Source organism: Varanus komodoensis, unplaced genomic scaffold (genome assembly GCF_004798865.1).
Source record: "Varanus komodoensis strain SLA01 unplaced genomic scaffold, ASM479886v1 scaffold16, whole genome shotgun sequence".
Classification (NCBI taxonomy): domain Eukaryota; kingdom Metazoa; phylum Chordata; class Lepidosauria; order Squamata; family Varanidae; genus Varanus; species Varanus komodoensis.
The window spans coordinates 254450-280303 of NW_025335468.1; the positions used below are offsets into that span (position 1 = coordinate 254450).

Genomic DNA, 25854 nt, shown 5'->3' on the forward strand with positions numbered 1-25854 from the left:
CGCGCCGGGCGTGGGCATCTGAGCCGAGCGCGGAGCGGGACGGGTCCGGGAGCACGATGGACTCGCGCCGCGCCGCCCCCAGGCTCCTGCTGGCCGTCGCCGCTCTCCTCTTGCGCGCCCCCAGAGGTGAGTGTTTGTTTGGCCGCGGGTGGTGGGATGTTGCCCCGACCGAGCCTCCCCGCCTCCGGCGCTTTTGCCTTGCAGGGGAGGCGCCGACAAGGAGCCCGGACGACCCGGTCCTGGATTCCGGGAGGTCCCGTACCGTCCCCTCCCCGTGGTGACTTGTTGGTCAAGAACCCCTTGGAAATGGGGTTTGGAAAATTAAATTGCGTACTCTCCTGATCGCCATGGAAACAGCGAACACCGCAGCACGTCGGCTCGGGGTTGGGGGGGGGGTACGTGTGTGTATGTGTAGGTGCGCACTAACCCGGTCGGATCCTCGCTTTCTTTCTTCGGACCGCTCCGTATAAGTGTCCCACCGCGAGCCCCACAACTCCCCCACATCCCTGTGTTTCGCCTTTGCTCTTGGATCTTTGCTACCTGCTGCTGGAGCCTCGGGGCAAGACGTCGCCGCCAGGATTTATGTTGAAATGCAAATGAATCTTCCTAGGTCGCGCACTGCTATAATTCAATTAGCTTTTGGTACCCCACCCCCCTTCAGCGGAGCAAAATTAATCCTCACAGTGCATCTCTCCCCACCACCTCATCTCCACCCCCACCCCACCCCCACCTTTTAGGATAGGCAGGCTGCTTGCAAATTGTTCAGGCATAGAGCTCATACCATGTCCCTTGGGAAGCTGAAGCTAATAAAAGGGTATCTTGAGCAAGCGACAAGCAAGCTGGAATCCTTTCCTGTTCTGACCGGCCTCTCTGACCCTCGAAAATGTGCAACCTAATTCATCAACCCCTGTCACACAATCCTTTGAAAAGCTCATTTCTGAACATGGGCGCTTATGGCCCTCTGACTCTATTGCTGCCCCCCTATTTTTTTTACAGCCACAATTTGCTGTGAGAATAAGATGCCATGGTTGTGTTAGTTTAAAAACTCCTCTACAGGTGACCAACCACTGCTCTAAATTTTAGCAGCACTTTTAGCAGTGTGGGTGGAAGTGCTTCCTCCACAGAATGTGCTTAAGAGAGCCTCACTGTTAAAACAATAGCATAGTGTATCTGTAGAGCAGCTGTGACCAACCTGATACTCTCCAGAGGTGCTGGATTACAGTTCCCACCATCCTCAGCCAGCATGTGTAGTCCAACACTTCAGGAGAACACCAGAGCAGGGAAAGGTGCTAGAGAGGAGTCGTTCTTCCTGTAGTCTAAACCCATATCATTCTCAGGCGCAAAAGCAATTCCTCTGGATTCCCACGTTAGATCCTCCCGTTGCTGTGTGTGTGATGGATTTAAGAGTTTCCCCTTAACCATTTGGACGGGGCTTGCAGTGTACCCACACTGTTCTTTTAACACTGGTGTTGTTTTGTTGCTATTATGTAGTATCCTTAGCCTATTCGGTGATTTTTTGTTTGTTTGGCAGATAAGACATCCCTGCATTATTCCATCCTGGATCCTTGTTCTAGTAAGAGAAAGTAGAGGAAGCCCTGTGCTGGTTTGGGCAAAGGATGCTTCTGAGCTCAGTGTCAGTGGGGTCCATTTTACAGGGATGAGTATATCTTCCCCGTGCCACTCATGAATGAGGATCTTAGGGAGTGCCCAGGAAACCCCGTTATTGCTCAGAATCTTGAAAATGTGTGCGCAAGGGAGACATTATATTGATTGCTAGTAGTGTTTGCTTTGGGTGAGATCGCAAAGTAGAGGATGGTTTCATGGAAGAATCCTGGGTGACACAAGATGGCATAAGAGAGGAAGGGGGCTTCATGGCTAAGAAATGCAGCGAGATGGAAGGACAGCCTTTTCCAGCCTGGAGCCCTTCAGGTGTGTTCAGCTGCAGCTCCCACAATCCCAGCCAGCTATGGGAATTGTAACCCAGTACAGCTGGAGTGTGCTGGGCTGGGGACAACTGTGGTAGCACTTTGAGGGGGTGGAGGACCCTGCAGTCCTGTTTGAAGGGAGCTAGGTCAATTAGAATGAAACGGGGGCTATATTTGGGTCATGTTGTCAAGCCAGTGAGGGGGAAATTGATGAAAGAAATAGTAATTAGCAGGGAAGGGAACAAAGGTCACACCCTTGGGAAGCCAAATTTGTAAAGAGGCCACTTGTTTCCTCCCACTGCCCCCCTTCTGGGATGGAGCAGAGTGTGATGTCATGGTATCTCTTAGCCATCTGCTGCTGCTGCTCCTTCAGGGGAACCGGTGTAGCCCAGAGCCTGTGGGAGGTAGGATAAGGGATCCCCCCCAGGGCCGGGCATTGGTTAAGGGACTCATTGTGCTGTGGGGTGGGGGCATGCATTTGCTGCTCTGCTTGCTTGCTGCTTGGTACAAAGGAGCAGGTGGGGACAGCAAAAGCACTCGGTTGATAGAGGCTGCGTTACGGCCATAGATGTACAGCTTTGCATTAGTTTCCTTGTTGGACAGCACTCCCCCATTACGCTGGCAGCTGTGAACTTCAGCATCTTATATATTTATTAAGATGTATATACTGCTCCATATTCTGGCACAGGGATGCTGGAATGGTAATAAAGATAAAGCAGATTAAAGAATAAAACCAAAATCAATCATGGCTGGTTGGTCCTGGGAGGCTCTTATCCTTGTGTAGCTGATGCAAACCAGAAATGGGGTTGTGTTAGTGGGTTTTGCACTTGCTGGATTTTTTTTACCCATTATTTGCTTCAGTTAAAAAGTGATTTGGTAACTGCACAATTAAAATAGAGTTTCCTAGTCCTTAGTTAATATTCGCCTAGCCTAACATTTAGAAAACTTGTACATACTGATCCAACACCTTCGATTTTCAGCAACTGTATAATGCTAAATCCATTTTTGAGAAATTGGGGGAAGTATAGGCATTTATGAAAAAAAAGTTAATATTTTTCTCATCAAATGTCCAGGAAAACTGAAATAAAGTTGTTTCTTTTATAAATCTTTCTGCTGTCCAGATTTTTGTGACTGGATCTGTTTTTCAACAACTTGGTGTTAGCCCCTTTGTGTTTATAGTTAGCTTTCTTGAGGGTATCTTATATCCCCTGTAGCTTTCTTTGTGTAGCAGTGTTAATGCATCCTTTGTACTTCTGGATGAGGCACAATAATATTTTGGTTGGGCCCCTCTTAATTCCCTGAGCCATAGCGTCAAATGCACAGCAGTTGGATTTGGAGAGAGAGAAATCGCTTGCTGCCTCCTGTGCTGTCAGATTCGTAAATCAAGGGTACTTACCTTTACCTGAGTTGCTCCACCAGTGTCAACAATTAGAGCCTAGCACAACTCATGCAGGGCATTTTCCCAAGTTTAAGGGGAGACATGACAGTGGTCCTCAAACATCAGAAGCATTGCGTGATGCTGAAGATAGAGAGCATGGACTTCTCTGTTGTTGCTGAGGGCAGGACTAGAACCATGGAATTTGCAAGGACTCAGATTTGGGCTAAACGTTGAGATAAATTCCTAACAGTGAAGTGACCAGGTGCAGGCAGCACAATAACCCACACACAAGTGTTGCTGTTGAACACAGGTTGTTGTCAAGATGTGCATTATAATGTTATCTGAACCCAGCTTTGCTAACAAGCTAGGGCTTGTTAACCAGGCAACCCATGAAGTAAACCCATGGTTTGTTGCTGGGTTGTTCGCCATGGTTTGATACCTCAGCTGGATTCAGACAACATGACAACCCATGTTTTAGCAACAAGTCCTGCTGAACCCTTGAGCATGGTTTATTGTGCTATCTGAAGCCAGTCAGTGAGAGCTAGTTCAGCCATGGAACAGACTGCCTTGGGAGGTGAAGAGCTCTCCTTTGCTGGAGGGATTTAAGCAGAAGCTGGGCTGCTTTCCATCAGGGCAGGGATGCTGTTGTTGCATCCCATATTGCAGATCCTGCACTGAGCAGGGCATCGGACGAGATGAACTTCAAGATCCCTTACAACCTATGATTCTTAGCCAAAATCAGCTCTTCCCTGGCCACTTGTAGCAGGGCATGTGGGAGCACGGACAGGAGCCTGCCATGCATTCAGCTTATGCAAGGCTGGGTATGCCCATGGCTTCAGCCCAAACTGCTCCCTGCCATCCCATGCTGAAGGTAGTGCTAGCTGCAGGCAGAAGCTCTGGGAGCAGGCCTGAAAAGGGTACCTGGGTGTATACTGTGCCTATATTTCCAAATTTGTGCAAGAGTGTAGCAAGGGATAGTGGTGCAATTACAGTTTATTTATTTGACCTGTATGCTGCCCCATTAGCCACAAGGCTGTCTGGGCAGTTCACAACATAGTAAGGTAAAGGTAAAGGTTTCCCCTTGACGTGAAGTCCAGTCATGCCTGACTCTAGGGGTTGGTGCTCATCTCCGTTTCCTAGCCGAGGGAGCCAGCGTTTGTCTGCAGACAGTCTCTGTGGTCGTGTGGCCGGCATGACTAAACACCGAGGTGCACGGAATGCTGTTACCTTCCCACCAAAGTGGTACCTTTTTATCTACTTGTGTTCGCATGCTTTCAAACTGCAACGTTGGCAGGAGCTGGGACGGAGCACGGGAGCCCACCCCGTCTGCGGATTTGAACTGTCGATCTTTCAATCAACCAGCCCAGCGGCTCAGCGGTTTAACCCACTGCACCAACACATCCCTTCAACCACAACATAGTAATGACAATTAAAACAATACAATTCCATTCATAACATGTTTAGCCAGTCACAATATAAAAACCCACAGTAAAACTAAAATGGATAAATAAAAATAAGCAGTAAGAAAAAATAAAATAAATCAAAGTAAAATAAGGTAAAGGGGAAACATAAAATGCAACTATGAATGCGACTCGGATTGTTGCATACTGTTGCCAGGGCTTCTGCTTTAACCCAACAGCATAGGAAGAGGCAGCCTCTGCCCCCATCACCCAAAAGCAGGAGTGCTATCTGATGACCCCATGTTGATATTCACCCCATATTAAGGCACCCAGGCTATGAGAGGTATGGTACCGTTGGCATGACAGAGTTACAGTGATTGTCAGCCACAGTGGGGTGGATTGGTTCTCCTGTTCTGTTTGGTCTTTGCTTGCACTCCAGTTTCACAGGGAAAGCCGGGCTGTCCAGTATGGCTGGTGGATAATCCAGGACACAGCTGGAGTGCATCCAGTTCCCCGTTAACAGTCCCACCTTGGTGTTTGCAGACCTGGGTTGGGGATGATGGGAATTGTAGTCTGATATCTGGAGAGGGTAAGCTCAAAAGTTTAAAAATTGGGCAGGTTATTTCTGGCAGAGCATCTTCACATGCCGAGTATGGTATTTGGATGATGGGGACTTGAACACTTTAAAAAAATGGGATGAGGAGCAGGAACCTACCTGCTCCAAGGCTTCTGCCATACAGTGACCCCTTTCTCAAGGGTACTAATAGCCTTGGCAGCCATGTGTCAAGTGACCTTCTAGAATCTAGATACAGGTGGGCATCTCTGCTTCGGTGGCACCTGAAAGGCTTTCCTTGCAATCAGAGCAGCTGGAGGTGTCCATCTCTTTGAAGGGTAGCTGAAAAACAGCAGAACCCAAGACTTGGGCCTTGAGAATATTCCTGCTGTCTGATACACAGAATGCAAATTGCTGTGCCCTGATGGATTCTTGCAGATATTCTCCCTGTGGACTATCTACCATACAGTTTTGGACACGGGAGCACATTTAGGAATTTGGAAAACTGCTGGAGGCACCCATACAAAAATGGCTTCCAGAGAGGATGTGACCAGGCTCATAATGGCTGCCGTGGGGACCGGCTACTCAAAATGTGTGTGGGTGGTGGTGGTGAAGAAATAGGCTGGCAGTGAGGAGGGAGCAGAAGATGGAAAGGGTCGCTTCTTGTATCTCCCAGTGCTCTTTCCTTTGCACAGACCTTTCTCTTTCCCTCTGTCTCCACTCCAAGCTGCAGCCACAGTATCTTTCCCACAACTCCTTTTCTTGCCATTTCTTTCTCTTCCTCACCCTCCCTTTCCATTTTCTCTTTCTAGCCTTCCCCTTTCTCTCTACACACCCCTTGATCTTGCTGTTTTTCCCCACTCTCAGCCTTTAACCTTGCTCTTTCTCTCCTCTAGCCTGGCTGTTCCTCTGCCGTCTACCGCCTGCCTTGTTTTCTCTTCCTGCCTGCAGAATGGCTGATTAACAGCAGGTTCAGGAATAGGAAGGAGAATTCTAAATTTTTGTAATTAAAAATATTTTTGAAGGGAACAAGGAGTGAAGAGTTGTGTGGGCGCTGTATTAGGGATCCTTCTGCTACACAACACATACACACACAGATGTATACACACCCTCCCCTCAGACTTCCTTAACACTAGGAACATGCTGCCTTTTTTCCGATAGATAAGTCACAGAGCCTCTAATTAGGCTTCAGTTAATTAACAACAACATCATTATCATTTTCAACATTCTTTGGAAGCTGGAGAAATCCCCAAATGCATCTGATTTTTCTTTTTTATCATAAGAATTGCAAGTACAACAGAAAACTCGCATCGCTGTCCCTCTCTCACACATCTTGCAACATTAAAATGGCTGCTTTGGAAAACCTGAAATCCCAGGTGGACCCCTGAGGTCTTGGGAGAAGTATTAACAAAACTAAACAAAGCTTATTAGCAGGCAGATCATAAGCTGAACTGGTGCAGTCAGTCAAGTCACTGGTGTAGTGTCAGTTTACGCTGATGAAGGTGCAGCCCTTGAAGAATTTTTTGCAATCCATGAAGCCAATCTAATTTAAAATTTCACAAAATGATAAGGCAATCTTCAAGTCTTTGTTTTGTTTTTCTTACAAAGGCGGCCTAGATCAGAATGTAATGATGGTGCTCATGCTGTGGAACTCTCATATTTGAAAATAATGGGCATTCATTATATTTGTTGGAGTTTTGTAAAGAAATAATGAACATCCCTTAAAATGATGTTGTATCTGTTATCCCTAACCTCTGTTTTTCCTTCCTTAATTAATGCTGATGGGTCCTTTGCCATCTTCTGAGGACTACTTTTCATTAAAAAAAGCCCCCCCACCCCAACATTGGTGTAGTCGATTGCTTCTTTCAGAAGTCTGACCTGATCATGGCTTATTAATTCCACAGAGAGCAATTGAAAAGAGGGTTTTTTGTGGCTGCTGCTGACTGTCAGCAATGAGCATCTATGGATGTGCAGTCCAAAGAGTTAAATGGTCAGGCTAGAAATCCCTTTTTCTCTCAGCTACTTGGCTTTCATTCCTTTTTCTCATCCGATGCTACGATCATGCTGATCTCTGGGTGTCCAGAGAATTCAGGGAATGATGAAGTTTGAATGTCTAATGGAAAAAAGCAGAAATGCAAACACCTTCACACACACACACACACACACACACACACACACACACACACAATCTCTGTCTCTCTCCCACCCGCACTTGCACACTCACGCACTTGCCCACACATACACAGACACTTCCCCAGGCCTTTCATGAACATCACAAAGGCAGAATTGCTGGCTCTAGGTATTCCTAATAATTGGATGTCTCTTACAAAAGATGTGATTTTTCTTTTACGCCGCCATTCATTTTTAATTTGGCTTGTGCCTTTGGATTGTTTAAATTCAAATCCTTTATCAGGAGAGAATACTTTTCTCTTCCCAAGAGGCCATTCAGATTACAACAGAATAGCATTATGGCATTATCAAGAAAGGCTTCAGCATGGCCAGTGGTACAATCCCGCTGCCATCTCCTCTTATGCAAAAGCCCCCTTGCACACAATGGGAGTCACACAAGAGCATGGTGGTGCTGTTGCGTGCTTCCCATGCCCTTCAGTGGGCTATGCAGGACATCTTCCAGATGGGTTGTGCCCTGGGATTGCTAATGCATCAAAGGATGTATAAACCGAACACTACAATTTTGTATTCCGTTCATGTCCAGTGTGCTTCATGTGATGGCTGGCTGTAAAATGATCAACAGCTGCACTGGGAGAGAAAGTCCCCTAGTCAAAGGTGTTTGCCATCCCTAGCCTGGTGCAGTTCCGTTTAGACTGCAATATGAAGCACACTTCCCTGACTGTATGTCCAGGGAATTTGGTGGGACTTTCTTCTCCATGCTGACAGCCATATGACAGCATATGATTTTAAATGAATAGCAATCATATACTAATTTCAAGTCTTCAGGGGAAGAGTGCCCTGCTTTCTTATGTAGGCAATAAGAGTGATGTACAAGAGTGAGGAATCAACAGGACTGGGGAGGACCTCACAAAACTTGTCAAGTACAGTAAACAAAAAACAACCAGGTGGGAACAATGGCATGGATTATTGAGATTTTGAAAATGGAAAACCAAGAGGGAAGATGAGTGAAACTGAGCATCCTTGAAGAGAATAATGCATAGGAATTCTCCACAGCAACATTTACTGGCAGGCTCCACTTGCAAGTTGCCTGGTTTGAACACCACAATAACCCATCAGAGTTGGGTTGGGTGGCTGTGTAATCTCAACCCAGACCACATTCTGCCAGGTGACTTACTTTTCAGCCCCAAGTTACCCTGACAACTCATGGCTTGTTCTAGGGGTTGTTCAGTCCCCACTAGGTTTTTGTGTCATCCAAACTCCACAGAGCAATTTCATTGTGTGTTACGAAGACTGGCTAATGAGCAGCTCAACAAGTACAGCAAAAATCCCTGGTGTTCTTCACATGGTTGCCCATGCCTCCACCAGTGACAGCCCTTTACTTTGGAGTGTCCATCACTACTTTGGTGCCCCAGCTTTTGCTGCTTTTTTCCCTTTACTGATGGTTTTCAATTGACAGCTAGGCAGGTAATTATGCACAAATTTGGCTGCATGCAGTCTCATCAGTTTCCATCTATATTAGCTACTCTACTTTCTTTGCTCCCTTTGACAGCTGAAACATACAAGGCAATAGACAAGACTGCACATAGACAGGGATAAACAGGTGTTTTGTGTGTACAGTTATCATGGCTGCCCAGTGCCTTTTGACTGGCAGTTTCCTGTTAACCTGGATCTTCATTGGCTAATTGCTGCTAAGAATGAGCAGTGCTTGCATTATGGGTAGCTTACACAGGTTTGGATTGAGCATCAAGTTTTACTGGGGGTGTCAGTATGAGAAAGGATCTTGTGGGCCTGATCACAAACATATTGTAACAGTGACGTGGCGGTCAAGAGGGTGAACGCCACCCTGGGATGCATAGCCAGAAGTGTGGCTTCTAGATCGAGAGAGGTATGACTGCAACTCTAGATGATTGTGGTGCGCCCACAGTGTTCAGTTCTGGTCCCCTCATCACAAGAGGGGTATAGCAAGGTCAGAATTGGTGCAGCGAAGGGGTGCAAGGATGGTGGCTGGTTTGCAGGGTAAGCCGTATGAGAGGAGACTGAGGGAACTGGGTCTTTTCAGCCTTGAGAAGAGGAGACTCTGAAGGGACCTATTCGCGACATACAGGTATGTGAGGGGGTGTCATGCAGAGGTGGGTCATGACCTTTTTTCCCCTGTGGAGGAGGCCAGGACACATTCCAATGGAGCAAAGCTCAGGGAACCAAGATTCAAGGTGGAAGCCAGGAAGCACTTCCTGACGGTTAGGAACCCTAGGGCATGGAATGGGTTTCCACGGGAGGTGGTTGAAGCCCCATTGGTAAGGGTGTTCAAGGATAGCCTGGACATGCACATGGTAGGCATATCATGAGCGGAGCTGGCTAGAGCTGGGGGTCAGACTAGATGGCCCAGGAGACCCCTTCTGACTTGTTCTGTTTCTGTGTTTTAAGCTTCACTGCAATGAATCACACCAAATACATAACCTGCATTTTTTTTTAAAATCCTGGGCGGATCCCAAATTTGGCCCAAAAGTAAGTCTCTTTATGCACTGTACAAACCAGATAAGCTTTGAATAGAATGGGACAAACAAAACCTCACAGGCTTTATATTGAGTAACTAAGGGTATGTGTGCATATTTAGACAGAAAAAGGTCTTATAACTCCCTGCATGCCACAGTCGACATGCATCAGATTGTACTTTAAGACACCCTTGGCACATGTTGAGTGTGAGTGTGGCTGGGGGAATGCTTTTAAAATGTGTCCCTTTCTTTTACTGGGGACTTTGGGAAGGTGTTATCTGGCTGGTTTCTTGGTGGCAGACAGTACATCATACCTGTATCCTGTCATACCTGTAGCCTCTGTACAACTGTGCTCTTTGCCCACATTGCCCAGTCCTAATTAATGCTGTTGCTTATTTCCATTGTGTGCTTCTTAGAAAAACCTTGCTAGTCTGTAGCCATGACAGAGAGCAAAGTGTTTTTAGCAAGTTCTCAGTGGGAGTGGGGGGTTGTGAGTTCTGTGGTCCCTTCTCTTTACAATGATTTGCTTTCCGTGCAGTGCAACTGCTGAGACTATTATATGAAGATTGGAGGAGGTGGAGAAAGGTTCTTAAAACTTTCATTTTGTATTGCCTTCTGCCCCTGCTCCTTCTGTCCCTGCTGTAGAAAAGAAAAGAGTACTCTTGGAAAGTTAAACAGGAAGAAGATTTGGAGCAGGAGACCAACACAAGGAGAAAGGATGCTGTGCCAGTCCTCTTTTTCAAATCATAACTTCAGAGGCAAATTTCTAGAGAAGAAGAAAAATGCCTCTCTAAACAGAGGCATGGGACATCTCATGAACGTTCAATTCTGCCCCTGAGAGAGATTGAAATCTAATCCACAGGGTGTGTGGGAAACAAATAGGTTGGCACAAAGAATAAGAAGGGTCTGGAAAGCAAAATTAGGACCCATATCTGGAGTCTCTGCAAAGCATGGTATGAAATCTCAGTAAGAATGAGTAAAGCTGTACCTTCTCAGCCCTCCCTGCTGTACCTACTTAGATATCACAGACCAGGGATGGGCAGAAGATAGATTTGGATCTATTGGTAAATCTTAGGAAGTTTCATCTTAGTATCAGCATAGTTATTTAATTCTAGCAGCAACAAAATGATTCTTCTTTGTCCTCCTCTGGTAAAAATTATACTTGAAAGGAAGAAAACTTGGAGAAATCAGATTTTTGTGTGGAGAGATTGCGAGCTCTATTTAATTAGGTACCTATCACAAATTCCCTTTTAAATCGGTCTCTGCTTGGCAGATCCTAGTGAAAAGCAAAGTAGGTCCCGCAAGGATGATGTCTAATCATTCCTGTTTTAGTTATAACATGCCTTAAAGTCCAGCTAAAAAACCCACAGAGCTTGACTTTCCAAGTCAGTGAGATGGTTGAATCTGTTCAACTGGAGCTTAAAAGTACTACATTAGAGCAAAAGGATCTTGGATTCATTCAGAAATACAGGCTTTTTTTTTTTTTTAAGTAGGACTTGTGTCCTGCCTGCCACTCAAGCGTGAAGACATTCTGAGACAGGCCTTGGCAGGAGATGGAGTGTCAGTGCCCTGGGCTAGAAATCTGTCTGATCTCATAAACAGAACTAGGTTGGCTTATCTCTAACTGCCAAATGTCATGCATCTCACATTACTGTTCATGCATTTTCTGGTTCTGTGCATTTCAGCGCATTCTCTGCGGGTGCTTTAAAGAGAGCTAAGAAGTTTCCCTGAACATCACTGCATTTAAGGACCTTTTACTGATAACATCTTTTTATCTTTTAGATGTACTTTTTATGTTGATTGCAATCAGGAATATTGAATAAAATTATAGGTATGATTTTTCAACAAATTGATATAAGGCTAAACTGTGATGTATCGAGGCAGGATAGAAATGGAATGTAAGAGCAGCAGCTGCAATATAACGATTCCAATAGTGAAAATACTCCCTGCCACAAGAGCAAGGAGGTACCAGCTGGCTCGGAAGAACTGCAAAGTTTGCTGAACTACATGAAATGTCCACTTCTAATGGCAAATTCCCCATATCCCAAATAGCTTACTGGGGATCAGGTATGTTCAGAGGGCATGGCGGGCTGACTGGACTGTTCTGAGCAAATGTAATGGAGTATCCTGAAAGGGCATGGCTGGCTGGAACCCTGCACAGGAGCCCTTCACTCCAAATTTTCTTTCAAGTTCCACTTGTTAAGTTTGCTTCTGTATTATTTTGAATAGTACTTTAAAGGACTTTTAAACCGTGGTTGCAAAATCATTCAATTGCTGAAAAAATTGTACTGGCTCATTACTGGACAGTGTACACACACTTTGAACTATGTAAAGGTAAGAAAATGCCTCAAGAATGGTGGAAAGTTATGTAATAATGTGGCAGTGACTATTTAATAACTTTCCAGGATACATCTGTAACTTCAGAGTTCCCAATCGCACAGAATAAACTAACCTGCTGTTTCCCACTTGCAAAATACTGAGCATTCAGTGCAGAGGAAAATATCTCTGCAAAAGTACCGGTGTTTTAATGGAAGACATCTAGATATCCTACAACTACTAAGTGACAATCAAACATAAAATTATGTATGAGTTATGTAGGAAAGTGCATTGACATACTACAAGGTAGCCTGAGCCTAAGCTTCTTTTCCTTGCATTTAGCATGTATTAATAAAACTAAGGCATGCATCCCAAAGAGAGGAGGCATTCTTTCAGTGCTGACACGATACTGATTGGAGTTTGTTATATCCTTTCATACTGGCATTCCACATGAGGACTCCCAACTCATTCTGTGAACTTTCCCAGGCTTCAAGAGCCTCCAGGCTGCCTGAATGTGAATGCTCTGGTAGTGCGGAGTTAAGTCCATCCATGAGCCATCCGCAGCCTTGTGGGCATATGTCCATAGCTGGACGGGAAACCACACATGCAGAGAGCTGCATGTAGTCTAGTTAGCAACTTGAAACAAGGAGAAAGAAAGTGAATTTAGGGTCCTCATCTAAATGGTAGGGTAACTGGGTCTAGTGGAAACTGGATCTGGTCCATGGGCCATTAATTAACTGACCTTGATCCAAGGCTGGAACTGTGAGCTTCGGTTCCTGGTCCTGACAAGATGAAACATTCTGATGAACTCTGGATAGGCTGTCCTTCACCTTTTCATACAGCTACTTAGAGAATGACAGAGTATCATGGTGGGGGGTGGGCGGGGGAAGCATGTGCCCCACATTGATGAGTATGGTTTTCTTCTCTACAGTGGACTGTGAATCCGAGCCCCCTGATGTGGTCTACCTACCAGCTGAAATCAAAGTGCTCAACGGCCCGGAGTATTTCCGCCTTCAACGTGCTGATCGCTATGTGCCCGGAAACGCTTCCCTTGGCTCACGCGCCGAGACTTTCCTCTTCCTTCACCGGCAGCTCACAGGAAAGCCCACCATCCAAGCTGCCTACCTGCCCTTCACTGCCCAGCAGGTAACGATTCAGCACAGCAAGGGATGTGGCTCCTCGGCCAGAGTCAGAAATGGAGCAGAGCTCCCTTGACTGGGTCTGTGAGGAGCTGCAGCACAGAGACTGGACTTTCTCTCCCCCCAGGCAGTCCCGGCTGACGACTCCCAAGACACAGACCCCTCTGCTGCCTGGGACATTCGGGTTGTCTCCATTGAAGGCACAGTGTCTCCTTACGAGCCGTATGCCAGGGTCCTTTTCCACCTCCAAGGGCAGGACTGGATGTCGAGACAGCAGCCTCTCCCCTGCATCATGCTGCATGTGTTCCACCAGGCCCAGGCAGTTCGCCGGGCCTGCCACCTCCAGGTGGGTACACAAGACGCCACTCCCAGGAATAGTTCTCTAGCCCATGGAGAAATTAGGTACATGACACTGAGATGCCACAAGTGGTGACCTGTAAGTCAGACAGGGCAAATGACAATGTGCCTTGCTGGGAGGCTTCTCCTGAGGGAAGTGGAAGCCATTGTGGACTCAGTAGAAGACGCAGTTCTAGGCCCTGCTTGATCATGAAGCTCACTGGGTGAAGTTAGGCTGGTCACTCACTCTCAACCTAACCTGCCTTACAGGGTTTTTGTCATAAGTGGAGCTAACAAAAGCCTCCTTGGGCTCCTCACAAATGAACGGAAGGGGGATATACATGGGGTAATAATAAGGGAATGTTATTAGATTACTTCCCTGAGCTTCCTGCCAGTATCCTGTGGCACCTGGAGAAGTGGTCCACAGCGCATCTGTTTAGACTCGCACGGAGCTCCCTCAAAACAACCAGGCCAGGCATGTGTCCATGGCCAGGCCTGCTGTTTGTGCAGGTGGCCTAGTTATGTCAGACGGACTTTTCTCATGATATTGCTGACACTTGCTTATTTCCGTCTATCTAAAGCAATTGTTTTAATGCACAGAAGTGCTGCAGTCTCTGCTAAGGCAACTTGCAATCCACTTGACTCCAAAAGAGCAAGGATGGAGGGTGGAAGAGAGAGAGGGAGAAGACTGACCAGGCCTAAGTGGTGGAAATGGCCTGGAGGCAAGGGGAAGGGGAGGCTGGAGGGAAAGCTTTGCTAGCATCTGATAAGCAGCACATAGCAGAACTTCACTGGCTACCAGTTGTGGCCCGGGGCCAATTCAAGATGCTTGTATTGACATATAAAACCCTAAACGGCTTGGGGCCTGGCTATCTAAAGGATTGTCTGTGCCCATATATACCTACCTCCCCTCTTAGATCAGCTCAGGAGGCCCTTCTATGAGAACCCTTCAGGGAGATGAGAGGGGTGGCAACTAGGCGAGGGGCCTTTTCCGCTGCTGCTCCCCATCTTGGAACTCCCTCCCTAGGGAAATTTGCCTGGCACCATCTTTATTTTCCTTTCAGCGCCAGCCAAAGACATACCTTTTCAGGATTTTTTTTTAACATTAGCCTGAATGCTGTGGCCTTTTAATTGCTTTTATAGATGTTTTAATTACATAGTTATGTTTTAATTGGTTTTAATGTGTTTTACTCTGTTAATATGTTTTATATATTGTAAGCTGCCTAGGAAGGCCTCAGCAGTTATAGGCAGCCTATAAATACATGTATAAATAGAATAAAATAAATAAATAACTCAGGGAAAAGCCCATGCTTCATGTTTGTAAGGCCCCAGATGCCATTCCAATAGTCACCTGTTAAAACCACCTTGGTGAGCAAGGCTGACATTTCTGCCTGACCTGCAAGACAACCGCTTCTAGCCACAGTGAGCAGTGCTGGCCTGGATAGACCTGGCTTGGCATAAAGCTGCTTCGTGGGATCTTCTGACATCTCGAGTAGGGACTTAGATGGGGGAAGGGGTTTGACTTGCCATTCTTTTCCCGCCCAGGCACCACTTGGGGTGTGTGTTGTAGAAGTTGAGCTTCCCCCTCGCTGGTTCTCTCCCCTGCCTCCCGCCAGCCTGCGCAAGCTGGAGGAGTCCACCTCCACCCCTCCACGGGCTGAGCTCTACTACACCGTGGAGTCCCCATTGCCTGGGAAGGCGCCTCGAGAGTGCCCCCACGGGCGGGCCCAGGAGAGACTGCGCCCGGGCCCTGAGGGCACCAAGGACCGACTGCGCTATGTGGGCCCCGTCGATATTCGGGTGATGAACCCACCACGGCGGCAGGAAGTGCGGCTGGATGACAATGTGATGGTTCGAGTCCCTGACATGGCGCTGCGCCCTGGGCAGCTCTTCACTGCCACACTTATCCTGCAGCAGAACTTCACAGCTAATCTGCTGACTCTCCGGTAAGCTAACAAGAGCCCGGCTGTTACTGCTTTGGGATCCCCATCCTAAGTTGCTGCTTCCAGTGTGCAACAAAGCAATTTTAATAATCTTCTTTCTGTCATGGTTATAGATACTTGAAGGTTTTTATTGTACCTAGACACATAGGGCAGATGGCATGATTAATGCATCTAATGGATTAATAATTGACTAAATAATAGTGGTTATTGTAATGCTAAATACTAATGCTGTATCATAGTCCTTCGAAGTGTTCCAAGTGCTTCATGTGTAAATATCCAGAGCAACACGGGTGGAAGCCGGATTCTGAGGCATGCTTCCTGATTCATCGCTGAGGCTCTTCGCCACTGTGCTGCCCCAGCTTCCCAGGCTATGCCTTGGGGCGCTCCTTCCTGCAGGGGTCAGCCCTGGCTCAGCCTTTGTTTCCCTCCTGGGCTCTTGTGCGCTGCTCACCTTCCCCTGTCTGCACATCTTATCTGGCCGCATTACATTTCAGAATCAAGGTGAAGAAAGGGCTGCAAGTTCTGGCTGCTCGTCCCACCAGGCCAGAGGCATGGACTGCAAAGCTGGACAAGTTCAAGGGTGCCAAACACCACACCGCTCTAGTCACCTGTCGCCGTTCTGTTGGCAGTGGGATGGACTGGAGGTGGGTACCCTTGGGGCTTCCCTGGGCCTGGGGCTCATGCTGGCTCCAAAAGAACCAGGTGGCTCAACAAGGGATGCAGGACCATGTGATGCCTGCAGTGGCTGCTTTGCTCAGAGGCCTGCTGGGAGGTGCAGGCATTGGGAGCCTTTCCTTTGCAGGAATGTCTTTATGCCTAGATGGCTAAGAAGAGGTAGGGCAGTCAAGTCCCTCTGTTGTCATTGTTCTCCTGCATGCAGACAATCCAAATTCTGCCCCAACAGAGGCTGAATTCTATGCCTTATATAAATTATGGGGACCAAGCAAATTTGCTCATATCTTTGATTTGCATATTATTGTGGGACAGGGCTAGGCATACCCACACAGATTAATAACCTCAAGGCTGGATTACTGAAAGGTGCTCTTGTGTGGGGCTACCCTTAAGGCTAGTTCAGAAGCTGCAGCTGGTACAGAATACAAGGTTACTACTGATCAGGGTGTCTTGCCATAACACGCTATGCCTCTGCTAAAGGTTCCACACTGGCTGCTGGTCTTCTCAGCCGGGTTCAAGGTGGTGGTTCAAGTGTACAGAGCTCTGTACAACTCAGGATATCTCAACAATTGCCTCTCTCTTCTATAAAGATATTCAGAATTTTGATGATGGTGATAATGAAGATGAAGGAACTGAGTGAAGAGAACCCAAGACAGGAGAGGACAGTAGCAAAAACCGCTGAAGTGGGATCTCAGCTGTGTGCAGATGGTCCCTCTATGAGAGGGATCTCAACTCTACTTGACAAAGTGGTGGTCAAGGCTTTCTGGGTTCTCTGCACACCTCCCAGCTGTGGTTGGTGGATGATCGGAGGTTCCTTATGCAGAACAGAAGCACCTTGCAGTGGGTGCACATCCCCGTGAATTGTGGATTAAATAATCCACAGTTTGCCTCCATGATGTTCAGACTGAGTATTTCTCTCTCAGTAGTACTGGAGAAGTGAATCATACCTCTTTCTGTTTTACCTGTAGCCTGAGAATACGCATGAGTGCTGGTGCAGAAGGCTGAACAACTTGCTGCCTGTGAGCTCAGCCAACTAGCAGAACAGAAATCCAAGCATGTTATTGATTAGTTTAATGCCTTTGTTTTTTTAATTCTGTCTTTTCACTCAGAAATGTTAGCATGCAAGGCAGCTAATATAATACTGTTTTTTTCTATAATGTCCAATAACCAGAGCTCTCTGGATGGTTTGCAAAAGTTAAATGAAACAATGAAATCATATGGAAACATAATGAAAAGGATGAGAGCTCATGAAACAGTAAAAAATGCACAAATGAATTCAGAGGCCAGGCCAAAATCCTGTGCGAATACAAACATTTTTCACGTTGTGGCAGAAAACAAAGAAAGACAAGGCTACACAGATCAATCCTGGTTGCTGCAACAGAAAAGGTCCTTTCCTTTTTCCCACCTGACATTGGATGGGCACAATCACTGGTGTGAACCTTCTTCCTGGGCAGCTGATGGAGGGATTAATTCTGCAGTTCCGCAAATCTACCCTATCTGACTGGATCTGCAGAGCTATTTTAGCAGTGAGAGTTGCTAATGAGTAGATGACTGAAGGGAAAGTTGGGCAGTGCTGTTTGAAGGTACTCAAAACGCCTCAGTGCAGCGGTGCCCAAGAAGTCCCTCTCGTGCCAGTCATTCTCACTGGGAAAAGCTGCTGGAGGAAGTGGCCATGTTGCACAAAGCTCATTGGAAGGACCCTGAGTGCTTCCACCCGCTCCTTTGATTGCCAGATTTTTCAGTGGATGGATGTGCCTTCCTGTTCAGCACCAAGTGGCTCAGGAAAAGTAAGGTGGATGAGTGGTTGCTTCAAGTCCCTCTTTTACCTGTTCAGCTTCCAGGTCCTCTGCGATGCCTTAATTAGCATGCCATCTTCCATCTTCACCCCCATTTAGGGCTGCAGATTTCCCAGAGTTCCTGTATCTGGATTTTGTAGTGGAGAATGGCACAGGGGGCCTGGCTTCCACACGGCCTGTCACTTGGCAAGTGGAGTACCCTGGCCAGGACCCTGAAGCAGAGAAGGACAAGATGGTGTGGGAGATCCAAGTCTCAGAGCGAGATGTGCGGGCCTTGGTTCCACTGGTGCAGGTGAGGCCCAGAGGTTCCACCCTTTTCCCATTATGGGGCACCTGAGCTGCCCGAGGTGCTGGCTTCTCATGCTCTTCCCTTGATGCCCTGCAGGAGCAGGAGATTGTGAACACTGCCCTTCTCACGGGAGTCCCCCACTCGGTGCCTGTGAAACTGGTGGTGGTAGAGACGGGAGGAGCAGTATCTGAGGTGATGGAGCAGATGGGCTGTGAGTCTTCTAACAAGCAGGTCCTGCAGGTGAGAACCAGCATGTGCCTGGCAAAGGACTCGTTTTCTACTCAGTGGCCACATCGTCACAATCCTCAGCACTTCTTTGGGGCCTTGTTCCTGCCTTTTCCATCTCTCCTTTCACTACCTTTTGTCTTAGAAGATCAGATGCAGTATCTGTTTGTGTGTTTCCAGAGTTTTCATTTGTCCCCTTTGCATATGGACAAAGTAGACCCTTTCTTATTAACTGGAGTGCATCTATGCCTCCCTTATAGATTCCTTGCAAGTCTCACCAATTCTTACTTGGTATCCTTCTGATCCAGCCCTTGAGAAACAATTGACTTTTACCCATTCTATACATTTGGGTCGCTCCCTTCTAGTTGCCTCCATCACCAGTCAAGGCTTTGTCCTTGTCAATCTTCTGACCTGATTTTCACTGTCTTTTTATGCACATGCTGCTTTTAAGGAAAACAGGGTTTAGAATGATGCCAAGAATGGTTATGCTACAGGGAAAACAACAAACATACTTCAACCCCCACCCCCGCCAAAAAGACCACTTTCCCCTGTCCAACGCACACACACATGCACACACCCTGGGGCCCTGCCAGATCTATCTCCTGTAATATGCCTGAAGGCTACAGACACCAAACTGTTCTGGCAATAGTTCCTTGCAGAGTTGCTCAGCAAGGGAAAGCAGAAGGAGCCTGTTGCATGCACAGGGCTGGGTCCATGCTGAGAAGTGTGGCCTGGGCATCTCCTTTCTCCTCTCCTCTGCAGAGGCACATGTGCTTCAGCATCACCTCTGCCTCTGTTGACTAGGATGTGTCCTTTCCTTCCCCTCAGGTGTCAGATGTGTGTGATGCTGTCTATGTAGGGGGAAAGGAGAGCCGAGGGGCACGTGGTGTACGGGTGGATTTCTGGTACCGCCGACTGCATGCTTCACTGCTCTTTACTGTCTGGGCTCCCCTTCTTCCTCTGCGGATTGAGCTGACGGACACCTCTCTGGAGCAGGTGCGAGGCTGGAGGGTCCCTGGCCCAACCCCTGATGGGTAAGTGATGTGGAGCCAAGGCATTTACATGAGGCATGACCCCCTACTGTTTCTACATCCCAGACAAGGGACCAGTTGCCACCTGTGATTATGCAGTAGGGGAGATGGGAACTGTAGAAGCATCTGAACAGAGGGCAGGTGGGCAGGCATTTCAAGTCCACACCCAGGATTTTGACACATGTAGGGTGAGACCCTTCTAATTGCTTCATGGAAGTTTAGCAGTTCCATGCAGGTGGCTATTGTGGATCAAGAAGAAAAAAGAATGTATAATTGGATGATGTACTCACGGAATCATGGAGTTATGCAGAGAGCTGGTATCTGGGATGCAATTTCAAAGTGTTACAGACTGAATTGGGGAAGCAGGTACAGACCAGAGTGTGCAAGGCATGGGGAATCTCTGGCCAGCAGGCTGGATACAGTCCACTGGAGTTCCCCGTCTGGCCTGTCTGCATCTTCAGCTTCTTTCCCAGACCCTTCTCACTTTCTTGACAGGGAGAATGTCATTTCCTGTCAGCATCTAATCAGATAAAAGAGCCATGGGAGAAGAAACACTCACCAAAGACTGGGAAAGTTTCCTTTTCTCACCACACAGCAGCAAAACTCTGTATCTCTGACAATGGGCTGGTCAGAAATGAGAACGTTTCCCTGTTGTGGATGCAGAGCAGGGCCTGGGGAGGAAGCTGCTAAGTGATGCAGGCCTTCTTGCTTTCTGAGGCTTGTCCTGCTTACTTCTGAACAGCCATGCAGAGCCCCGGTGGCTGGGATGTTACTGGGAACTGCTACAGACTGATTTAGTCCTACTTTTTTCTCAATAGAAGAAGCAGGTTTGTGCTGCTTACTGCCGAGGTGTATAATCGGTAAGATCACATTTTGGTCATGCTCCCTCGATATGTGATTCTGCCCACAGAGGAAATGTGGCCCTTGAGAGCTCTAGCAGATTGATATTTGACCATACATGGAAAAGGGGATCCCCCTGGAAATGGGGATATTTAAAGTGCCTTGTAAAAGATTAGTGGGAAAAGCCACTGCTGCTGCTGCTTCTTCCACTGCTAATATAGTAGCATACTTTGACTCTTACAGTACTATATTAATATTACTCTAAGTTGTGCATGGGGGTAATCCGGCTCATCTACAGTGCTCCTAGAGGTATTGCCATACTGAAAGCTGTTGTAAAACCCTTGCAAGGCCATGAATGTGATTATTGCCTCTCTTCTGAGCAGCGGTCCAGCAGAGCCTGAAGAGGGTGGCGAGGAAGCCGAAAGAAAAGCTCGGGGCTGCCGACTCCAGTACCAGCGCGCTGGGGTCCGTTTCCTTGCCCATTTCGTAGCTCACCCTCTAGATGGTGGCCGCCACCTCACCTATATGCCGAGCTCCGACTGGCTGCTGGATGTCTCTCACCTCGTGCAGAAGCACGCTAGAATCCAGGACCCCCGAGTGGCAGTGCTTGAAGGTGGGAGTGTGGTGGTTGGTCGTGAGCCAGGCATGACGTCTGTGGAGGTAAAGCATCCCTGGAGAGAAGGGGGGGCGGTGTTGCTGGCTACTGAGATGGAACAGGATGAGAAACCCCCCCCCCACTAATACCAGAACTCACAGTCTTTCCCTGAAGCTGATTGGTGGGAGGGTCAGGACAGATAAAAGGAAGCTCTTCACAACAGGGCATAAAACACTGTGGAATTCCATTCCTTTCCATAAGATCCAGTGGTGGCCATCAGTTTGGGCGACTTCAGAAGGGGACTGGGCACAGTCCTGGAGCTCCCTGCTGCTACTAGTCCTGGTGGCTATATGTGGCCCCCGGTATCAGAGCCAGCATGCCTGTGTACACACCAGTGGCTGGGAAGCATGGGTGGGAGAGTGTTGCTGCACTCCATGTCCCGAGGGCAATTTGCATGAGCGCAGCTGGTTAGCCGCTCTGTGAACAGAATGCTGGGCAGGGGGCAGCTTGGTCTGGTCCAGCACAGCTCTTCTTCTGTTTGTCAACTTGCTGGGCCTGTGATGCTGACCTGCTGCTGATGGAGGCTTGCCTGAGAGATTGGGATCTGTGAGCTGTTGGTGGGTTGGGCATGTATTCTCAGGCTATTTTCCCCTCTGGCATTGGATAGTGGAGGTGAGCTAGGAGAGAAGGTGGAGCCAAAGGGAGAGTGAACTCCTCTGAACAGATGGTTGTGATTTGTCTGTAGTTAGATAGGTGATATGGATGGGTGTGGAGCAAAGAGATGGTAGGCAGTGGGGAACAAAGAAGGTTGGCTCGACTGGGGATAAGCTCCAGGTGGGATGAAGGATGCTGTGGTGAATAGACACAGTCCACAAAAGTCACTAGCCTGCAAATATTCCTGCTAGCTTTTTAACACATTGGTCTTCCATAATGGTTGACAGACTTGGATTCAGGATGGGTGAGGAGGGGCATCTAAAGATAGGTTGCCCAGGCTTGCCAAGAGTCACCTCCTGAGGGTAATCATGTCTTCTCCATCCCCTGGTTCAGGTGCGTTCCCCTGTTTCTGACTCTATTCTGGGGGAGCAGACCCTGGTGGTGTCAGACGACAAAGTCTCCATTTCTGAGCTGCAGGCCCAGCTGGTGTCAGGCCTTTCACTTTCTCTCTCTGTGGAGCCAGGACACTTGAATGTCTTCACCGCCAAATGTAAGGGACTCTCTGTCCTGCAGTCCCTGAAGCAGGTGAGCAGATCCTGCAGCGCAGCCTGGGCCAAGCTGGTGCCCTCCAAAGGTGTTGAACTGCAACTCCGATTATTCCCAGCAAGCCTAGGAGTGACCATGCTGGCTAGGAATGCTGGGAGTTTCCATCCAACTCTGGAGGGCACTGGGTTGGGGAAAGCTGCTAATGTAGTGGAGAGCTTTCTGAATTCAGCGTGTGTGTTTTAAAGTATATTTTATTTCAGTTTTACCATTTCTACAACTGATAATAACCCTGTCAGACAGAGTTTGGCGACAAAGCATTTGTAAGCTATTTAGAACTGGGGGAAGGTAGATTTTTGTATTACATATTTCAGGGCAAATCTATGTGGACCATTACAAAAATCAATCTAAGAGGTAGTTCCAGAAATATTCTTGTGATGAAGGCAGTCCTATTCTTACTTTTACATTTGTTTGCATATTCATGAAAGCAAAACTGTTGGTGTTTTGGGCCAAAGATGCACACTGAACACGTGTCTCCTGTCTCACTCAGGATGGCACTGGGCATTATGGGAAATGAACACTTGTCACCAAAACCACCAAACTCCACCCCAGATGAATTTCATGCAGCCCTGAGCCAAAATCCAAATCCCTCTTCAAACATCTGTTTACCTATCTGGCAAGAGCCAGCTCTCCCTTCCCTGGCAGCCCACAAGATGGGAGGAAGGAAGAGAAAGAGAGAGAGAAGGAGTGACCCTGGTTGCAGGCCCTGCTGACTGTTTCTTTGGGCCCCAAACAGATTACCTGTGAGGAAATGCAGACCCCAGAGGAAAAGAGTTGCCCACCCATTCTAGTTACACATATGTACGGCAGCCTTCCTTGCTGCTATAAGTAGCAGTTCAAGAAAGGGAGTGGGGAAACCTGCAGTGATCTGGAAGCTGCTGCACTGAACGGAGGGAGGTGACTGCTGCTGTAATGCACTATGCATGCTTCTAGCTCTCAAGTGCCCCTTGCGGGAGGGAGCCATCATCTGAGGGGCCAGGGTTATACGCTTTGCCTCAGCTGTGGCTGGTCTTCTGTCCTGGAATCTGTGTGTGCGCCTGACTCCCCCTGCCCTCGGCAGAGCCATCTTGCACCCACGATCCGCGTTTCCTTTTCCCTGCAGGACGCTGTGCTCAGCCTCTGGCTGGCATTCACTGACCACACCTTGGCTCCAGTAGAGCTCTATGGCTGGCGGGATGCAGCGCTCCATCTGACTTCCCTGAACCCTCACGTGGTCTCCGTGCGGCTGGACGAGGGGCAGGATCGGCCTGTGATCGTAGCCGAGGGACCAGGCCGAGGCTCCTTCCTGCAGCTTGGCCTGCACTCTCCAGACCCGTGCCGTAAGGGCAAGCACCGGGCACCCCTCGCCCAGGGCACAGTGTGGCTGGAGGTGGACTTTGGCCAGCTGTTCCTGACAACAAGCAGCTCATGGGAACCGGACACCCCCCTCCACAGCGAGCCGCCCTTCCAGCGCGCGGAGGGGGCCATGTCAGGTGAAGCGGTGACAGTCGCTGCGGTCACTGAGAGTGGAAGGGGAGCCAGGCGCCGTGGCCCAGTAGGGGTGGGGCCCCCGAGAACCAAATTTGAGGGGCCTGGTGGTAGCTCCTATGAGGATACTGAACAGGTGGAGGAGCGGGGCGAGGAAGATGAGATGGTGAAGGCCCCGGCCAGGGTGACAGACCTGGAGATCGGCATGTACGTCCTCCTGGGTGTCTTCTGCCTTGCCATCTTCATCTTCCTCATCAACTGTGTGGTCTTTGTACTCCGCTACCAGCGCAAGGAGCCTCCTGATGCTGGGTCGGGGCCATCCTCCGCCCCACAGCCTCACAACTGGGTCTGGCTCGGCACCGACCAAGAGGAGCTGAGCCGGCAGCTGGACCTGCGCAGCCAGCACTGCAAGGACCAAGCCCCGGACCCTCCCGGTACTGAGGACGGGTGCGCTTGCTGTGCGGGGCCTGAGAGCAAGTTGGAGCCGATGACCCAGGAGAGCTCGGTTCCTCTCCCGGGGCCAGAAACAGGTGTTTCCATAAACCCAGTGGGCCCTCCAGCCCAGGCAAGCCCAGCCCTGACCACCACCTTGTCTAGGAGGAAGGAGGGCAGGGAGGTGGGCGGCCGGCGGAAGCGGGTGGAGTTTGTGACCTTCGCTGCTCCTCCGGGCTCTGCTCCCAGCCCCCCTGCATCTGCCCCTGCTGTTCAGTCCATCCTTGTGGCCAGCGAAGATGACATTCGCTGGGTGTGCGAGGACATGGGCCTTCACGACCCCGACGAGCTGCGCAGCTACATGGAGAGGATCCGGGGCAGCTCCTGACCTCTGGGCTGTCCTGGGGCCACCCGTACCCATCCGGGCAAATCAATAAGGGACCAGCACCTGCTCCCCTCGGTGCCCTCTGCAGGCCATCCAGCCTGGCTTTCTGCTTTGGGGAGGGCGCCGCTCAACCGGGAACCAGCTTTGGGCAACTCCATGGGGTGGGAGGGGGGCGCCGAACTGAGCCAGAGATGCTCCTGCCGCTCTCTATGTTAGAGATCTCCTTCCTCGGTTGTTCCACTAGGCCTGTTCCCTTTTCATTCTGTGGAGGGATTTACGGGTCGGCGTCAGCCCCCTCCCATTGGCATCCTGGTGGAGCTCCCGCTCCCTCCCGGGGACGGAACCTGCATATCCTCGTCACTTCTCTCCTTTCTCCTGCGCTTTCCCAGTGGGCAAAAAGGCTTGTATTAGGTGTGGGAGAGGGTGCGGACTGGACACCAGCCCTGTGCCAGCAGCACACTGGTTGCGATGTGCCCTGGAAAGGAACCTGGGGGCGCCTGCTCCTTGACCTCCCTTATTGCTTTGACTCTCATTGCCAGTTTGTGTCCATTGTGTGATGATGGTTTCAACAGCGAGTGTCCCTCCTTCCTGTGGTCTGAGCCCGGAGCTCGTTGCCCGCCCCCACCCGCACCTCCAGGAGCTGGGCGAGTGCGGAGCTCCAGGGAAGCACTGGCCGGCCCCTTTTTCACCCCGGCCCTGTGCCTGGTGTCCCCAACAGTTTTGTACAATCGCTCATATTTTATACCTGTAGTATTGGGAGGCTGCCAGGCAAGTCCTTTATTTATGGAAGATTTTTAATTCTTACATTGTTAAAAAATGAAATAAATAATGAGTAAAAACAACTAGGGTTTCTGTGTTTACTGCTTTATGAGTTGTTTCAGTTTCCTTAGTGATAGGCAGGCCTGTTTAGCCCTGTGCAGTGCTGCCTGCTAGAGAGAGTAAGGCCAGGCTGCTGACAAGCCACTGACAGCCTTTCCTGTCTCCTGATTTGTTTTATTTATTATTCCATTTATAACCCATCTCTTTTCCTTCAAGAAACCCAGATTGCCTTCTCCATGTTAGCTTCACAACATCCCTCTGAGGTAGGTAAGACAGGGAGACAGTAACTGAGCCAAAGTCACCCAGCAAACTTCACAGCCTGGTGGGGACTAGAACTCAGATCTCCCATGTCCCAGCCCAGTGCTCTAACCACCACACCACACTGCCTCTCATAACATCTGCAAGCCTCAGGGTCTAAGTGGACTGTCACTGCT

At 48.8% G+C, this 25854-nt stretch overlaps 1 protein-coding gene across 1 annotated transcript; it reads left to right on the forward strand.

Moving 5' to 3' along the window:
* On the forward strand, nucleotides 1–24604 carry TMEM132A (transmembrane protein 132A). The gene is made up of 11 exons (XM_044426033.1): nucleotides 1–126; nucleotides 13126–13340; nucleotides 13461–13679; nucleotides 15215–15615; nucleotides 16107–16256; nucleotides 18180–18372; nucleotides 18466–18609; nucleotides 19423–19628; nucleotides 20849–21125; nucleotides 22108–22299; nucleotides 23420–24604. Exons 1-11 carry the CDS (start codon nucleotides 57–59, stop codon nucleotides 24602–24604), a joined length of 3252 nt encoding a protein of 1083 aa, XP_044281968.1. The 5' UTR covers nucleotides 1–56.
* Nucleotides 24605–25854: the final 1250 nt, after the last annotated feature.

What these genes read in the sequence shown, in the direction of transcription:
- TMEM132A (XM_044426033.1), top strand. Translation starts at nt 57, where the DNA reads ATGGACTCGCGCCGCGCCGCCCCCAGGCTCCTGCTGGCCGTCGCCGCT. An exon ending in GCCGGGCCTGCCACCTCCAG is followed by an intron (nt 13,680 to 15,214) that starts GTGGGTACACAA and finishes TTTCCCGCCCAG; the next exon opens with GCACCACTTGGGGTGTGTGT. An exon ending in CCTGGCCCAACCCCTGATGG is followed by an intron (nt 19,629 to 20,848) that starts GTAAGTGATGTG and finishes TCTTCTGAGCAG; the next exon opens with CGGTCCAGCAGAGCCTGAAG.